This window comes from Meriones unguiculatus, chromosome 1, assembly GCF_030254825.1.
Source record: "Meriones unguiculatus strain TT.TT164.6M chromosome 1, Bangor_MerUng_6.1, whole genome shotgun sequence".
Taxonomy (NCBI): Eukaryota; Metazoa; Chordata; class Mammalia; order Rodentia; family Muridae; genus Meriones; species Meriones unguiculatus.
In genome coordinates, this window is record NC_083349.1 from 28,206,479 (window position 1) to 28,222,204 (window position 15,726).

Genomic DNA, 15,726 nt, shown 5'->3' on the forward strand with positions numbered 1-15,726 from the left:
AAGAATTTCTTTCATGATTTCTATATGTACAGCATTTCCACTCCTTCCCTACACTTTTTTTTTTTTAATTTTTATTTAGCAGGGAGAGCACACAACTTACAGGAATAGGTTCAGTCCTTCTACCATTTATACTGGGTTTTGAATCCAACTCATCAGGCTTGACAGCAAACGCCTTAACCTGCTAAACAATCTTGCCAGCCCTGAATTTCTTTTTTCCCTCGCAAGGGGAAAAGTTGTTCTCTGACATTCCAGGCTGTGAGTCTCAAGCCTTTAACATTCTAGAAGACAGGGATTGTGGGTATCTAGACTTTTTAAGTCTACATGGCTTTATGAGTTTTCAAGAAATAATTTAAGGACATGCTCTCTGAATGACAGTTGCTTCATCTAGAATATACCAGAATCTGGCTGAGTGGTGATTTTGCCAACAGCAGAATTTCCTGCGCGCTTTTTGGGGAATCCCATACTCTAGCAATTTTGGTTGTTTAGTCTTGAGAGTCGGTGGCCCATTTTCATGCAGCCTTTATTTGTTTCCAGCCCTGTGGTGTTCCTTCCCTGTAACTGGCATGCAGGAACTATTTTGAACTCCACTTTCTTACTGGACTTTATCCCACATGCCCACTCTGGCACTTATCATGTATTTAATGATTGTCTAGCGTTCCACTGCATACTCTGCTCCACATTTTCAGCCAGTGACTATTTCCCTGAGGAAACCTCACCTTTGGATATCACCTTTTGCCCTACAAAGTACAGTGTAAGCCCTACTGTCCCTTGGCCCCTAAGGTACTAAATGGTTAAGAGCGCTTGGATGTGGCCTCTCTGGCAATTGTAACAGCAGAGGGACAATCACTAGAAGGGAAAGCGAGCCAGTATCTACTGAGATGTTGTCCACAAGAGACAGGCATTTTGTCTCTCTGGCAAAAATACCACCCAAAGCCTGGCAAGGGTGATAGAGACCTCTTTATTCCCTGTGCAGCTTCGGCATCCCGCGAGGCAGTGGGGAGCTCTGTCACACTCTCCGGCTTGCTCTTTCCCCTTCCCTTTCCTCCCTCTCTCTCCAGAGCAAAACCGCAGCCCTCCAGGCCTTCCAGACTGCCCTGCCCCTCCATGACAAAGCACTTTTGGAGCCCAACCCCTCCAGAGGAGCAGAGTGCTGAGTCACGGTGAATAGCAGCCCTCTCCCACAAGGCTTCTCCACCCCACCTCCCCCTCTGGAATGAGCTAGTATTCTACAGAACAGAGGGGCCTTCCTCTCTGCTGGCCTGCGTTTGCGCTGTGGCTCCTGGCCCTGGAAGGCTGCTGTTCAACTTGTTCTGGGCAGCCAGCCAAACGCCCTCTTCAAAGTCAGGAGGAGTGGAGGCAACATGGGGGTTGGGGAGGCAGAAGTATGATCCACAAAGATCCAAAGACCTGGCCATATCTTCAGAAGAACCCAGAGGCTTGGAGGTAGCGGTTCTGGCACCCACCGGTCCCAAAAAGTGGGAACAGGGCCCAAGCTAGGGCGCTCACACTTTCCATTTCCCTTCAAACCCTCCTTCCTCAGTGACCTTCCACGGTATACACTGTCCCTGGTTTGCAATGCTATTTACTACAGCTGGGGATGTATTTAAAAGGCAGAGAGCTAATACTGATTCACAAAGCTTACTTAATGTGACAGCTCAACTTCCTTTGAGAGAGTCTAACTACACTCTTTCTGTTCACCTGGCAGGCTTAGAGACCCAGCACATCCAGTCCCAAACCAAGCTGGCCTTTCCCAACAGCCTTCCCTTAAACTTGTGTTTCCTCTGTGTTCTTGGGCACCGAGGAGGGGAGCAGCAATCCAGCTGCCCAGTCCTGAAAACTGGGGGGGAGGGAGGGACATGGTACTCACTCGCCCCCTCCCAACCCACACGGTATCTAACCATTCACTTCATCCCATCTATCCTTTTCTTCCCCATATCTCTTTTCTGCTTTCTGTCTCCTATGCTCATTAAAAACCATGGCAGCTGTCTCCTAACTGGTACCCAGCCCTCTTGTTTGACTGGAATCTAAACTCCACATAAAACACATTCATTTCTTCAAGCAACCAATTACCAGGCACTTTGCAGAAAACAGGGCTTGCTAGGAATGCCTCCCTACCTGGAGCTTTCAACCTGCAGTAGCAGAGAAGTCAGCCAAACAGTCCCTATAAAAACAGTGGCTGGAGCACACATCTAGAGCAGTGATACAATGGAGTTTGAGCACTAGAGAGCCTGAATTGGGATCATTTGAGCATAGGCTTTTGAGATTAGCCTAGGCACCCTAATGAAATCCCATCTTTAAATAAGAAGAAAACTCACAGGAGTACCCCAGTGTAGAGAGCCTGCTTAGAATGCCCAGACCCTAGGTTTTATCCCCAAGGCTGAAAAAAAAAAGCATATAACATACAATTGTACATAGACTTCCTGGCTCTTGATCATCATCCTATCTATGGGCAACAAATATCACCAGCCCAGCACACTGTTTCTATGTTAACCTTGTTTAAAATATCTTTCATATAAACCCTTTTTTAAAAGCAGTTTTAAGCAGTCAAACCTGCCAACTTCTTGAAAGACTCAAAAGAATATTCCTTACTCCAAATTTGGATAATCTTCTTTATAGTCTTCTTAAAACTTTATAGATTTCAACTTTAAGGGTTGTATTTTTAATTCATCTGGGAGTTATTTTTAAATACAGAATGATTCATTTTTATCCACATGGCAATTGTGGACACGATTGGTTAAGCCCATTCTTCCTTCCCTAATTTGAAATGCATGGCTTTAACTTATATCAAGTCCCCATACTATGTGGGTGGGAATATTTTGATGTTGAGCTCATCTTCCTGTTCCAGTACCATAACCATACGTTATTATAATATATACATGTATATGATAGGTATCGCAAGCAAACTTCCCCTCATAGCCTTTGCTTTCCTCAAATGTTTACAAGCTAGCCCACTAACTCCATATGAGCTTCAGAATCATGCCCTGCCAAAGAAACTCTGTATTTTCACATCTCAGACTGTGCTGAATTACAGGTTTAGAGCTAACACTAATGTGGAGGGTGACCCTTCAGGAAGATGGCACCTCCCTGTCTCAGTAACTGCTTTGTTTTGTCTCATGCTCTCTTCATACGTCTATTGTTAAGCTAATTACTTGTACTTCGCATATAAGCTGCTGATAATTACTTGTACTTCGCATATAAGTGAAAAATATTTGCTTATCGCCCCTCCCCCGACTCTTGCTGGTCTTTTATCACATTTGCTGATGGTGGCTACTGTTAGAAAAGCTTTGCATCCTACATGTGATGACTTGGCTGGACTCCTACCAGTTTTCCTATTGATTTAGGGTAATGTTCCTAAAAACAAATGGATATGGTATCTCCATATTGCCTGCAGAATAAAGTTTAATGACTTTTTATGGCACACCCATATGACCGTATTCTTTCCAGCACTCCCAACATGTACTTTGTTTTCCAGGCCAACAAACACACTTTCCTTAAGGGTCCTTGAACAGGCCAAGCATTTCCACACCTGTGCATATGCTATTCCCTCTACCTAGAATTCCTTTCCCTGCCTCCCTCCTCCACTCCACCATCAGAAAATGTAGCCAGATGGGGGACCTGCATTGGGGGGACGGTGAGCAAGTATTTTCACTTATACCACCAGTATCTGCTCAAAGTATCAAGTAATAAGATCATCAAATTTTGTTCAGTACCACTCTCTTAGGGTCATCTTCCCGAAGTCTGACTCTAGGATATTCATCTAGCAGCATACTGCAGCTAGTGGACTACTGAAATCTTTCCCGAAAGGAACATACATATTTGTTTTTAAAAGAATAAATACCACCAGTAATGTAGTATTTCAGTGGACTTACTTTATTATTATTATTACTTGTTTTTCTTTCAAGACAGTTTCTCTGTGTAGCCTTAGCTGTCCAGGACTCATTTTGTTGACCAGTCTGGCCTCGAACTCACGGAGATCTGCCTGCCTCTGCCTGAGTGCAGGGATTACAGGTGTGCAGCACCGTGCCAGTCTTAGTCTTACTATAAACGGGGAGGGAAGGGGTTGTAATCCCAGCTCTCTGAAAACTGTGGCAGGAGAATCATGAACCAGCCTGGGCTACATCATGAGTCCCAGGTGAGTCTGGGCTATACAGTAAACCCTCGTCAACCTTGTCTTAAATCAGTAACAACAAAATGTTTGGAAGTGCAGCTTACAGTTTTGAGTATCTGGAAACGCTTCTGCTGGGTCTCCTGCCTGCGTCAAAAGACTAGACTCTGACAGTAGCATACGAGGATGGAAGGGCCTTGCTAGACGCAGTGGCTAACCTCTGCTCCTGCTACCCGAGAATCCACACCCATTTTGAAGCTGGGCCACCGCCTCAAGACACACACAGTTGGCCTGTCCCTCCCAGTCACCTGCCATTCGGCCCCATCAGCTTTTCTTCAAGGACAAACCCGAGGTTACTAGGAACGCAAAGTAACCAATTTGAAACAGATACATGTAGGTCGTTTCTCCTTTCTTTTCTAACCCACAGACCTCTTAATTTCAAGCATTACCAGGGACTTTCTCAGAAACCTAGAAGGTTCCGGCTCTAGGACTCCCCCATAGAAGGCTATCCTGCTCTCGGGAGAAACACGCCCTCTCAGCCTTTGTTTTTTTCAACTGTGCACAGAGCCATGTTTGTTTGCAGCAAAAGGCCAGGGTTGCTTGAATCAGAAGGACTGGGCCAACCCTAACTTCCTCCTCCCCAATAGTCTTCCCTACTCCTCCTTTACACTTTTTCTCCATAGACTCTGAAGGAGAGAAAGCCGCTCTTTCCCAGTCCCAATTTATATCTCGTTCGCCCTCTACGGCGCCACGCTGCCATTTTCCATTTTCCTAAGTCACTGCCTAGCTTATGTCACGATTTAACAACAAGCACTTAGCCTAGAGCTTAGGGATGTTCTGTGGGACTTGAAAATCATCCTCATCGGCACCCTCTGTCCCTCTGGGTCACAGCCACTACAGTAGGGCTGGATTCAACTACGGCCGCCCCGGGGCACAGAAACAGCCCGCTCGTTGCCAGGGACTGCTCTGGCTGAGTCTCAGGATCCCTTGCGTAGTCTCACGCAGGCTCCTCCCGCCCTCGCCTTCGGGTCTGGGTAACCCGCTCACCGGAAGAGGCGGGTCTGGGCGGCCCACGGCGCTGATTGGCCAGGGCGCGCCTGACGCAGGCTCCCGCTATAAGTGCGGCCCGCTGGCCACCTGCCCCAGACGTTCTCGCCCAGAGTCGCCGCGGTTTCCTGCTTCAACAGTGCTTGAACGGAACCCGGTGCTCGACCCCTCCGACCGCAGCCGGCCGCTCCGAGCCTGAGCCCTTTGCAACCTCGTCGCTCCGCCGCTCCAGCGTCGCCACCGCGCCTCGCCCCGCCGCCGCCGCCATGACCACCGCGTCTCCCTCGCAAGTGCGCCAGAACTACCACCAGGACTCGGAGGCTGCCATCAACCGCCAGATCAACCTGGAGTTGTATGCCTCCTACGTCTATCTGTCTATGGTGAGTGCGGCCTGGCTTGTGCCGGAGCCCGACGCGGCCTCCCTGGGGCCACTGGGGGAGCAGGCGGGGCGCGGGTTGGGGCGTGGCCTGCTACGGGCTTCCCCGCCACCCAGCGTCTTTCTGGAAAATGGAGTTTGTTCGGGGCTCTCCTGGGGCAGCCTTGGAATGGCAATTCTGAACAGTTATCCCCTTGTGTCTCCTGCATAGAGCAGGCGCGTCATCACGCCCCTGTTCCTTGAGGTCTTAGTGTTGCACGACTGTCCTCTTGTCCAGTCAACCCTGCAGTTAGGTGCTTTATTTTTTCACTCTTCGTTCCCTCCGATCACGTGGCCTGCAGGCTCCTCTGCTTCGGTATGCATCCAGCTCCAGTTCTTCTGAGTATGTCGTGTCTGCTTTGTCACGGTGTCAAGTGGCAGCTTTGGAGCCTGGTGCAGAGAGGCTTATCTCTTGTGAGCTTACCCTAACCTCTTTAAGCAGCGGTCTCCACTGGTCTCCACCTCTTCTATTATCACAGAGCCTCACTTGTATTGAAACATTATCTCTAGGAATCTGTCCTCGAGCAGTCATCAGTGTCACTAAACCTTGCCCCTAAAAGGCATCCACAGTACTGTATCGACCTTCTGCATCTGAGAGTTGTGGCTTACTAACAGAAGTGGGAGGTAGTTGTCGGATACAGCTTCACCTTCAGTTGCTGGACAAGGAAGTTCTCCGTATATCTGTCTGAAAAACAGGTTTGGGGCAGTGTAGCGGGAATCACCCTTTGAATTGCCCTGTGAATGTGCAAGTTATTAAAAAATAAGTGTTCCAAACGGATTTGAAACAAGCCTGGGCTTCCGTGGCTGTCATTCTTTCTGGAAGGTTCAAATACACTGCGTGCCTAAAACTGAAACTCAAAGCTTCTCCTAATATATTTGTGCTAAAATATAATGCCTTCAGTTGTCACCAGGCATGATGCTTTAATTTTATAAATCAGTTGGCTGTTCGGATGGGAATCTTGTAAGCTTGTGTTGGCTGTTTTTTTTTTTTTTTTCATAATTGGTGAAGGAGGTGAAGAAAAATGGCCTCCAAATACAAGGTACTGTAGCACCTCCCCCTCAGATAAATAGATTAGGCCTTAGCTAAAAATTTTCCCTGTGCAGTAATACAAAGCCACAGGGCACTTGGTAAAGCCAAGTCCTAAAGCACTTTAAAAAGGCTGAGTGAGATAGCAAACGGCCTTTACTACCTATAGCCATTTTACCACCTATAGCCGCTTTACTGTGGGGATACAGAACATGTCCCCTTTCCACTTGCAGTCTTGCTACTTCGACCGGGACGATGTGGCTCTGAAGAACTTTGCCAAATACTTTCTCCACCAATCTCATGAGGAGAGGGAACACGCCGAGAAACTGATGAAGCTGCAGAACGAACGAGGTGGCCGGATCTTCCTGCAGGATATCAAGGTGAGTAGAGGATCTCTGGGTACCTTAAATGAGCACCTAACCCTTGCTCAGAAAGTGATGGTGCACTGTGCTTTTGCCCTTGGGCCTTTTTAAGCCTATACTGACACCTGAGTTGGCAAACAGCAGTGAGCAAACGTGTTATGATGAAAGCTGTTGTCAGAGGAAACTTAAGGCAGTCCTATTGCCAGAGCATGGTGGTTAGACGTGTGAGGTGTTTACTGACTTGGGTTTATTGGTAGAGACCACAGATGAAATTGACTAATGTTTCATTCAGAAACCAGACCGTGATGACTGGGAGAATGGGCTGAACGCAATGGAGTGTGCACTGCACTTGGAAAAGAGTGTGAATCAGTCACTACTGGAACTTCACAAACTGGCTACTGACAAAAATGACCCCCATGTGAGTATTGGAGACAGGGGCTGAATGGAGGAAATCATTTGCCAGAGGACTTGGGAGAGCTGACCAAAAATTTTCTCCCATGTTCTCTTTTCTAGTTATGTGACTTCATTGAGACACATTACCTGAACGAGCAGGTGAAATCCATCAAAGAACTGGGTGACCACGTGACCAACTTGCGCAAGATGGGCGCCCCTGAATCTGGCATGGCAGAGTATCTCTTTGACAAGCACACCCTGGGACACAGTGAGAGCTAAGCTGATTTCCCCAAAGCCATGTGACCTCACTGGTCACTGAGGCAGTGCATGCATGTCTGCCTATATCTTTTCTATAAGTCGCACCAAAACATCTGCTTAAGTTCTTTAGTTTGTACCATTTCTTCAAATAAAGAATTTTGGTACCCAGCTATTGTCTTGAGATTGAGTATAAGTGTGCCAGCTTCCAGCTTTGCATCGTCGGTTACATTAATCACACTGAAACACCTAAAAAGAATACTTACATTTATTAAACTTCTTAGTTTGGGAAAGATAGTAAGATACAGGTGTGTTCAGACAGGAAGAGGCATCCCTGGTTCTGAATTACTTGCCAGAATATCATGGGAACATACTCTTGGGTTTCAACTGGTGTGTGCCTCTGACTCGGTCAGTCTACTGCTGCACCCAAGCAGCTGAGGACCAGGCTGTGAAGCATCACTTACGAGAGACAGGTTAGGTGTCAGCTTCATCACTGTGGAAGATTTCAGAGAATTCACATTGTAAGTTTCAGATTTACCTAGTGCCAGGCATGGTGTGTTAAGTGAGGAAAGGGGCTTGCTGTATAACCTTGAGGGCCTCAGTTTGACCCCTAGAACCTACATAAAAGAAGCTGGGTGGTGGTGGCCCATGCCTGTAATCCCAGCACTCGGGAAGGCAGAGGCAGGACTGCTGTGATTTCGAGACCAGCCTGGTCTACAATATAAGTCCGGGACAGCCAAGGCTACACACACAAACCCTGTCTTAAAACAAAACACATTTATGAGGACAATGGTTGAAGCTGGTCTTAAACATACCTAGTGATCTATAAAAGATGGTCTAACACTAGCAGCGAGATAGAAATTGTTGCCCTCTGGTTTCCATTTTTGAAAAAGTGGGTGTTCTGGTTACAGATGAAACTAAGAATGTGGAAGTGGGAAGTTAGGACTGCCCATGTTGGGATCAAAGTGTGGGTGGGATGTTTCTAATTGGGCAGAAGTGTCCAAGAAATTTAAAAGTTAACATGGTAGATGTGTGACAGCTTTTAGGCCTTTTTGGGAAGTACTAAGTGAGGCCCTAAAGCCCTGAGAAGGTATCCCAGGAGACCATGACCAATGCCTGAGGTGAAGTGGGAATGCTTAGGTACAGGCTCTAGGCAAGCATTACTTGCCATCTAGCTGCTAGAGTAGAGAAACTGCCCCTTGGGGCTACAGCCTGGCTAGAGTTTTGGTTCTTCTCAAGGTTCTGCCAGTCATCCGTCCCCTACCAAGGTAAACAGCCTGGCCCACTCCCTGCTTCACCAATATAGCCTTCCCTTCAGCATTCTGTCAACACAATTTCACCTTCCAAGGTCTTAGGTAAGTAAAAGTCCTCCTTATCAAACAGTTCTTGCCAAGGTGGTTTCTAACCACCAGCTAGGGTAGGGACATACGTTTAACCCAAATGTCAGCAATAATGGAAGCTTGGGAAATTGTGGGGAATGGGTAGACTCAACTGGAACCATAGACATGTGAATGCAGGCCGTGGTCTGGGTCTACAGACCTGCTTTCCAAGCTGGTAGAGTGCTCCATTACAGTTTGTCTGTTGGTTGGCAGCTCATCCAAATGGGCTTGTCTAGGTTGAGCGGCAGGGCTCTCTGGAATGTTCAAGTTAAACTCCACCGTTTTCTTCATGTCACCAACTTTTTGGTTCTTTGTGGAAGCCTCATCACCTAGGAGCAATTCAACAGTGTTTTTGGTGGGGCTGGAGAGCTGGCACAGCAGTCAAGAGCACTTCCTGCTCTTGCAGAGGACCCGAGTTTGAGTCCCAGCACTTGAATCAGGCAGCTCACAACTGCCTGTAATTCCAGGGGTTCTGACACCCTCTTCTGGCCTCTGAGGGTACCAGCACTCATGTGGCATACATTCACAAAGACATAAACATACATAAAATAAACCTTTAAAACAAAGTTCTTGGTCTCAGAAGTAATGGGTATTAGGCTTTTGTCTTTAGTGTCTATACCTGTGACTAAGTAAGGCTTGGAGGGTGCTGACCACTCAGGAGGGGAGACCATGGGAGTTTGGCTGAGGGGTGTCTGTGGGGCACTGTGGTAGTCTGGCCTCTCAAACAGCGGAACAGCCCTGTAGGTGTCCAGACTCTTAATTTTCCAGTCATTATCTTCCTGGTCCCTAGTGTTCTCTCTGTCCTTAGGCTGGCCCTGGGGGTAGCGTTCCTTCTTGAAGGACAATAGTTTGGTCTTTGAGCTTGTCCTGGGAGGATTGTGGTCACTGGACTGCAACCCCAAGAAGCGTCCAATGATGCCGCCGTGTTTGTTCTGGTCGTCATCGTCATCCTCAGACTGGATCTCCATGTCTTCTTCCTGCATGCTGGAAGGAGAAGGGATGCACAGGACTGAGTGGGTAGACAAAAGATGGAAGCAAGTGCCTGCCTAGGACCAAGGCTGCATGACTTTCGCCGCCCCTGATGGATCCGATCCTGTACTTCCCACGGAGTCCCTTGAGGACCAGTTCTCCTTAGACTCTCTCTTGCTCACTGGTAACATCCAACTCCCCGCTCTAGCATTACAGAGTTAGGGTGGGTGGGTGTGTGCTCGTATGTGAGTGGAGTACCTATGTATGCCTATGTGAAGGCCAGAGGACTCTGCATCCTCAGAAAGCTATCTACCTTTGTTGGGACAGGGTCTCCCATTGGCCTGAAGCTCACCAATTAGGCTAGACCATCTGGCCAGCCATCTCCAGGCATCTCCCTGCCTCTGCCTTGGCACTGGGATTACAAGTGTGTGCCACCATGCCTGTCTGTCATGTTTCATGTGTTCTGGAGATCAAACTCAGGCTTCTCTACTATAAGCAACAATAATTCCTGAATCCCACAGGCTCCTCTTTATCAGGCACCCTCCTGTTAGACCATCTCCCTCCAGCAATGGGAACTTCTGCTCCCAGTAAAGCTCAGATAAGGCCCAGCAGGATCTAGGCAAAATCAAGAATTTATGTTTTCCAGTGGAGGAGCAACATCTACCAAAAGACCTTTGGCTTCCTGGCAGCAGACTTCCTGAGGCCCCAGGAGGACCTTTAATCTGTAAGAAAAACGTTTACTTATCTCAGGATGGGGCCCCTTGCCTACATCCAAGGTCTGCCTGGCTCTAAGACCCACTTGCAGACCCAGGAAGAGGTCACCTCTTAGCCAAAGGCAACCTCTGTTCTGTGTCCTGCCCAGGCTTTGGTGTGGGTTAGAGCTTGCTCAGTTTGCTAGCTTGCACATTCCCTGGAGGTAGGGCCTGTGTATTACCCTTACCCTCCACTACCCCACCACAGGTTCAGTGCTGGGGTTTAGATGAAACAAATTCAAAAACATCTTCCAAAATGTTCCTAGTTAATTCTAGTTTCAGTGTAATGGACACTTTGAGTCATAAAAGAGCAGAGAGAGAACAGCAACGCTGTCAGATAACCCTGGGCTCGCTCAGCTCAGTCATGCAGAGGACTGTGTGGAAAGGCCCATTTGGCCCACTGTATCTACAAGGAATTCAGATGAAATGGGATTGTACAGAGGAGAGCATGGCTGCTCTGGGTGGATGGAAGCCTTTTCTCTGTAGGACAGTCTATTCAGGAGGCCCTATCTCCTACTGGGACTGCCTTACTGTCCCTCCTCTACCCCAGGCTTCCCCCACTTCCACGTTCACACAAAAGCTAGTTCTTCTGATCAGAGTTAGGAAGCCAGTCTTGGCATCTCACTGCATTATCAATTACCGGCTGCCCCTGGAAAAGTCCTATTTCTTGCTGTATACATTCCAACTGTATACAAGGAAGGAGAGACTGGCCTGGAGGGGTTAACACAGCATAGTGGAAGGTTAAAAGCATGGAGGTAAGCAGGGTGTGGTGGCGCGCAGCATGTCTCTAATCCCAGCATTTCAGGAGGCAGAGGCAGGAAGATCTCTGTGAGTTCAGGGCTGGTGCGGTCTACGTAGTGAGCTCCTGGACAGCCGTGTAGAGAGAGTCTGTCTTTAAAGGTACAGAATGGAGTGATAATTCCTGCCTGTAGTCCTAGCACTGGAGAGGCTAAGGCAAAAGGATTGTGAATTCAAGGCTAGCCTGGGGTAGTCAGAGATTCCAAGACGGCTTGGACTAGATAGTAGCATACTTGTCTCAAACAAAACACTGAAAGCCAAGATCATGGTGCCTGCCTGTAATCCCCCAGTAACACAATGAGTTTGAAGCCAGCCTGGACTGTATGAGAGTCTCTCCCAAGAAAAACCAGTCCAAAATAAATAAAGAGTATGGAGCTGGAACCAGACACCTAGCTCAGATGTGTCTGTTCTTGGTCACTTATGTGACACTGGGCTGGGCAACTTTACTAACCTCTTTGAACCTGTACTTAGTTGCCTGAAAAGTAGAGATAACAAACAGAGGTTACTGAGAGGAGCTTAGCCCACTGGCTAGCCCTTACTGGGCATCCAGTATAGTGACAAGAACTGTTCCAAGTTGCCGGGAAAGCCTTATTCTTTTGGGGTTTCCCACCCAGTTCCCTGGTACTACACACTTGATATTGAAGGTGGAGCCCATGAAGGAAGCCCGACGAGACTGGGCAGAGGCAACTGTGTAGGGCGGCTGAGGATCTGGCTCATTCCAGTATATGTCACGCTCCAAGGGAGGCAAATCCTGGTGCATCTCATCCACAGACAACAGGGAGACCTGGGTGCCAAGGACAGAGGTGCTATCAAATAGAGTGGGCAGACCAGGCAGGGCCATGAGCTTGCCTGATGCCTTAGGAAGCATCAACTCAAACTCTCTTGACCTGTTTCCCTGCCTGTGGCAATAGAAAAACTGCTGACTTCTCTCTCTCTGGACCCCACTTTGTCACAATCTCCTCCTCTCTCTCCTCTCATACCTGCAGGTGTCTATCAATGAGCCAGTTAGCCTCATAATCATCATCATCCTCTCCGAAGGGGTTGATGAGCTGCTCGGCCACCTAGGGGATGGGGAAAGAGGTGAGGCTCTGAGAACCTTGATACTCTGCTTGCCATCCCTAAGCCTTGCCCTCATGATGGCTTTCCTGCCTAACAACTATCTTCAAGGCCACAGTCTTGGGCCCCAGGCACATATTAGGTCTCTACCCTCTGTCCCTCCCTCTCCCCCTTCTGAGCCAGCCTGTCCCTGAAGACCACAGCTGTCCCTATGTTACTCAGCCAAGTCACCTTGATCTCACCCATGTTACTCATCTCAAACTTGAGGGTTTTCTGTTCATTTATTTATCTTCCAATATGCATGTATTTGTTGTTTTATGATGTTAGCGATAAATGCTGAGGTTTTGCTGGATTAAATTAAGAGTAGCCAGAAAGGGAGCTTCCTGGACACTAATATCTAAAATACCCAAGCAAAGCACCATTGAAGTGGTAACTGTTTTGTGGGTCTGGGGGACACCCTAATAGCTAGTGAGGCACCTCAGATCATTTCAAGCATAAAAGTAGTATAATCTGGTCAAGCAAAGATAACTGGGAGAAATGATATTGAGACTAGAGTCAGTCTTTCTCTTTCTTTCTCTCTCTCTCTCTCTCTCTCTCTGTGTGTGTGTGTGTATGTGTATGTGTGTTGGACAGAACAGTTTCTGTGTGCATGCTCACGCATGCGTGATACATATAACCAGAGTTCTTTCCCGCTGCCTGTCTTCCTCCCCTGTGACTACTGGGCAAGACCCCTCCGGCTATGCGTCCAGCATGGGGGAGAGTGGTACCCAGGCTCACCTTCAGCCAGCCCATGTAGAATATGAACTGCAGGATTGTGAAGAAAGGCACAACGAGGTCCATCTCATGGCCTGGGTAGTTCTTGGCTGGGTTCAGAAACTGCCGCCCCACCAAGCATGCAAGGAAAAAGCTGTACACTGCCACTGTGACCACCTGCAAGGAGAAGAGGCACAGGCAGCAAGGGCTGAGCAGGGAAATTGGAAGCCCTCAGGCTTTCACTCTAAAGCCTTGCTTTGACCTCCACAGTCATGTGACTGGGTCTCCATTTCCCCTTTTTAATTTTGTTTCTTTGTTTGGTGTGTGTGTGTGTGTGTGTGTGTGTGTGTGTGTTTGTTTACTTTTATTTTCCAGTTAGGGTATCATGTGGCCCAGGCTAGCATGAAACTCACTGTGTAGCCAAGGATGACCACAAACCTCTGATCCTCTGGCCTCCAGTTTTGTGCAATGCAGAACCACCCAGGGATTTGTGCACATGTGGCAAGCACTACTACCCAGTGAGCTCCACCCCCACCCCATCCTCACCTGTTTGCTGGCTGGACCAGGCAGGAGCACAGATGCTTTGACCTGAGTACTAGGCCTGAGACTTACACTCTAGGGAAGTGCAAGTCTCGGGGGAAGTGTGCGTTCCTAGCTTCCTAGCTGCGGTGTTCCCACGGGACAGCCTCACAGTCTTGGCCTTACCTGTGTGTACACCATTGGGATACTGATCCAGTCGTAGGCAAACAGCTGTCCACACTGAGAACGCAAGGTGCACATCTCCTGGAGGGTGGCAGAGGAGGGTGAGGTGCGGACCACTCCCTGTGCCCCCAGAACCTCCCGTGGCTCTTCCCCAAGTATAACACAATGGTGCTCATGGAGCATCCTTGGCTGTGTGGTCGTAGGCAGCTCAGTAGACCTCTCTGTGTCTAAGTTGCTTCAACTGGCCAAAAGGAGCCTGGACTTCACAGGCTCACTCACGGAGGAGACAGAAAGGAGATCTGGAGAAGGGCCACCTTGGTCTGTGGAATCACACACTACCAGGACAGGCTGTGAGAAGACCCTCCTTCTCTTTAAGGGAAGCCACAACCCTTCCCACTACATCCCATCTACGGGCTCACGTTCATCAGGTTCTGGAGCATGACACCATCCCGGATTCGACCTCCAACATAGGCCTTCATTACCAGGTTGGCAAACCATACCCAGGGCACCCAGAATGTGTTGTGTTGTATGCTCAACTTCACCAACTCCTTATGTTCCGCAGTAGTCAAAAAGCCTGCAGGGCAGAGTGGACAAGGCAACAGGTAACCATGCACCAGGAAACCCAGCCAGCCTGTCTGAGGCCCTAGGGAACTTCGTGCTCTTTATCCATGTTTGTTTCAACATACAAAATTACTGAGCCCCAGTTAGGTGCTGTTCTGGACCGCAAGGGGCAGAAGGTGGAAAGATAGGGGGCTTTGTTATTAGCTAGAGTCAGGCCCTGGCAAAGTCAAGGGGAAGCTAAGGACCCATGTCAAGCCATCCGGGCAGGAAAACAAAGATAAGGACAGACAGAAGGAAAGGAGGTAGAGCTGAGTTCCATCAGTCCCAAACCTCCACTTCTTCCCTTCTCTCTGAGGGTTCTTGACCCTTTCTTAAATCCCAACCTTTTTGGTTTATTCTGGTCTCGCCCCCACTTCAAGCGCCTGATTCTGGCCTGCCCAGTTCTGTCCCCATTCTGATCCCATTGGTCCCAACACCACCGCACCCATTTCTAGTCCAAGGTACTCTGGCTCCACCCAGCGGCAGCTCCGGCCACTTCAAGTCTCAGGCCCCGCCTCCAGTCTGCCGGGGCCCTGCGGCCCCGCCCACTCCAGGTACTGCCCACCTGCTTGCACCAGATGCTGAAGACTGGGAAAGCGCTTGTAGACTGCGGTGCTGACGCTGCGCAGGATGAGCACTTGGCCCAGCATGACGTAACGCATGAGCGTGCGCCGCAGCAGCCGGCCTTGCTCGTCGTTGCCCTCCACGAAGCCAGACACATGGAACATGATGCGGTCAGGCCACGGCAAGTTCTCGTACTGGCTCCACCAGCGGTTCACCACCAGTGTCACATAGAAACCTGGCAGGAGGGATGAGGGACGGCGGGGAGGGGCCGGGCTGTGGCCGGAGACCAGAGCCGGGTGAAGCCTTGGTTTCTCCGTCTTCCTGATACACGTGGGCTCAGCCTTAACATTTCTAGAAGGCCACTGGCCCACCTTACCCCACTTCCCACCTCTGGTGGAGGTACGCCCATTGTGTGTCTGGAGCTAGGGGGAGACCACCAGACCCCGAACAGCCGCCAAGGGGGCTCACCCAGAACAAAGGATATAGGGATGAGCTGAATGTAGCTGTCGCAGTACAGAGCCAGCTTCTCAAACAGCACCTGCTGTTTAT

The 15,726-nt window shown here is 49.0% G+C and overlaps 2 protein-coding genes and 1 long non-coding RNA gene across 3 annotated transcripts in view; 1 reads left to right on the plus strand and 2 right to left on the minus strand.

Moving 5' to 3' along the window:
* LOC132655080 (uncharacterized) overlaps positions 1-5,259 on the minus strand; it is a 68,847-nt gene extending 63,588 nt beyond the window's left edge. The window contains exon 1 of the long non-coding RNA XR_009592659.1: positions 5,153-5,259. This is a non-coding gene — a long non-coding RNA (uncharacterized LOC132655080). The remainder of the gene's footprint in view (positions 1-5,152) is intronic.
* Fth1 (ferritin heavy chain 1) lies at positions 4,926-7,775 on the plus strand. Its single transcript, XM_021636071.2, has 4 exons — positions 4,926-5,532; positions 6,828-6,974; positions 7,249-7,374; positions 7,470-7,775. Exons 1-4 carry the CDS (start codon positions 5,419-5,421, stop codon positions 7,626-7,628), a joined length of 546 nt encoding a protein of 181 aa, XP_021491746.1. The 5' UTR covers positions 4,926-5,418; the 3' UTR covers positions 7,629-7,775.
* A 120-nt stretch (positions 7,776-7,895) lies between these two features.
* Best1 (bestrophin 1) lies at positions 7,896-15,385 on the minus strand. The gene is made up of 8 exons (XM_060386255.1): positions 15,179-15,385; positions 14,433-14,587; positions 14,017-14,094; positions 13,336-13,488; positions 12,483-12,563; positions 12,135-12,286; positions 9,603-9,967; positions 7,896-9,312 (listed from the first exon to the last, which is right to left on the minus strand). The coding sequence occupies exons 1-8, from the start codon at positions 15,339-15,341 to the stop codon at positions 9,092-9,094; spliced, it is 1,368 nt and encodes a 455-aa protein (XP_060242238.1). The 5' UTR covers positions 15,342-15,385; the 3' UTR covers positions 7,896-9,091.
* Positions 15,386-15,726: the final 341 nt, after the last annotated feature.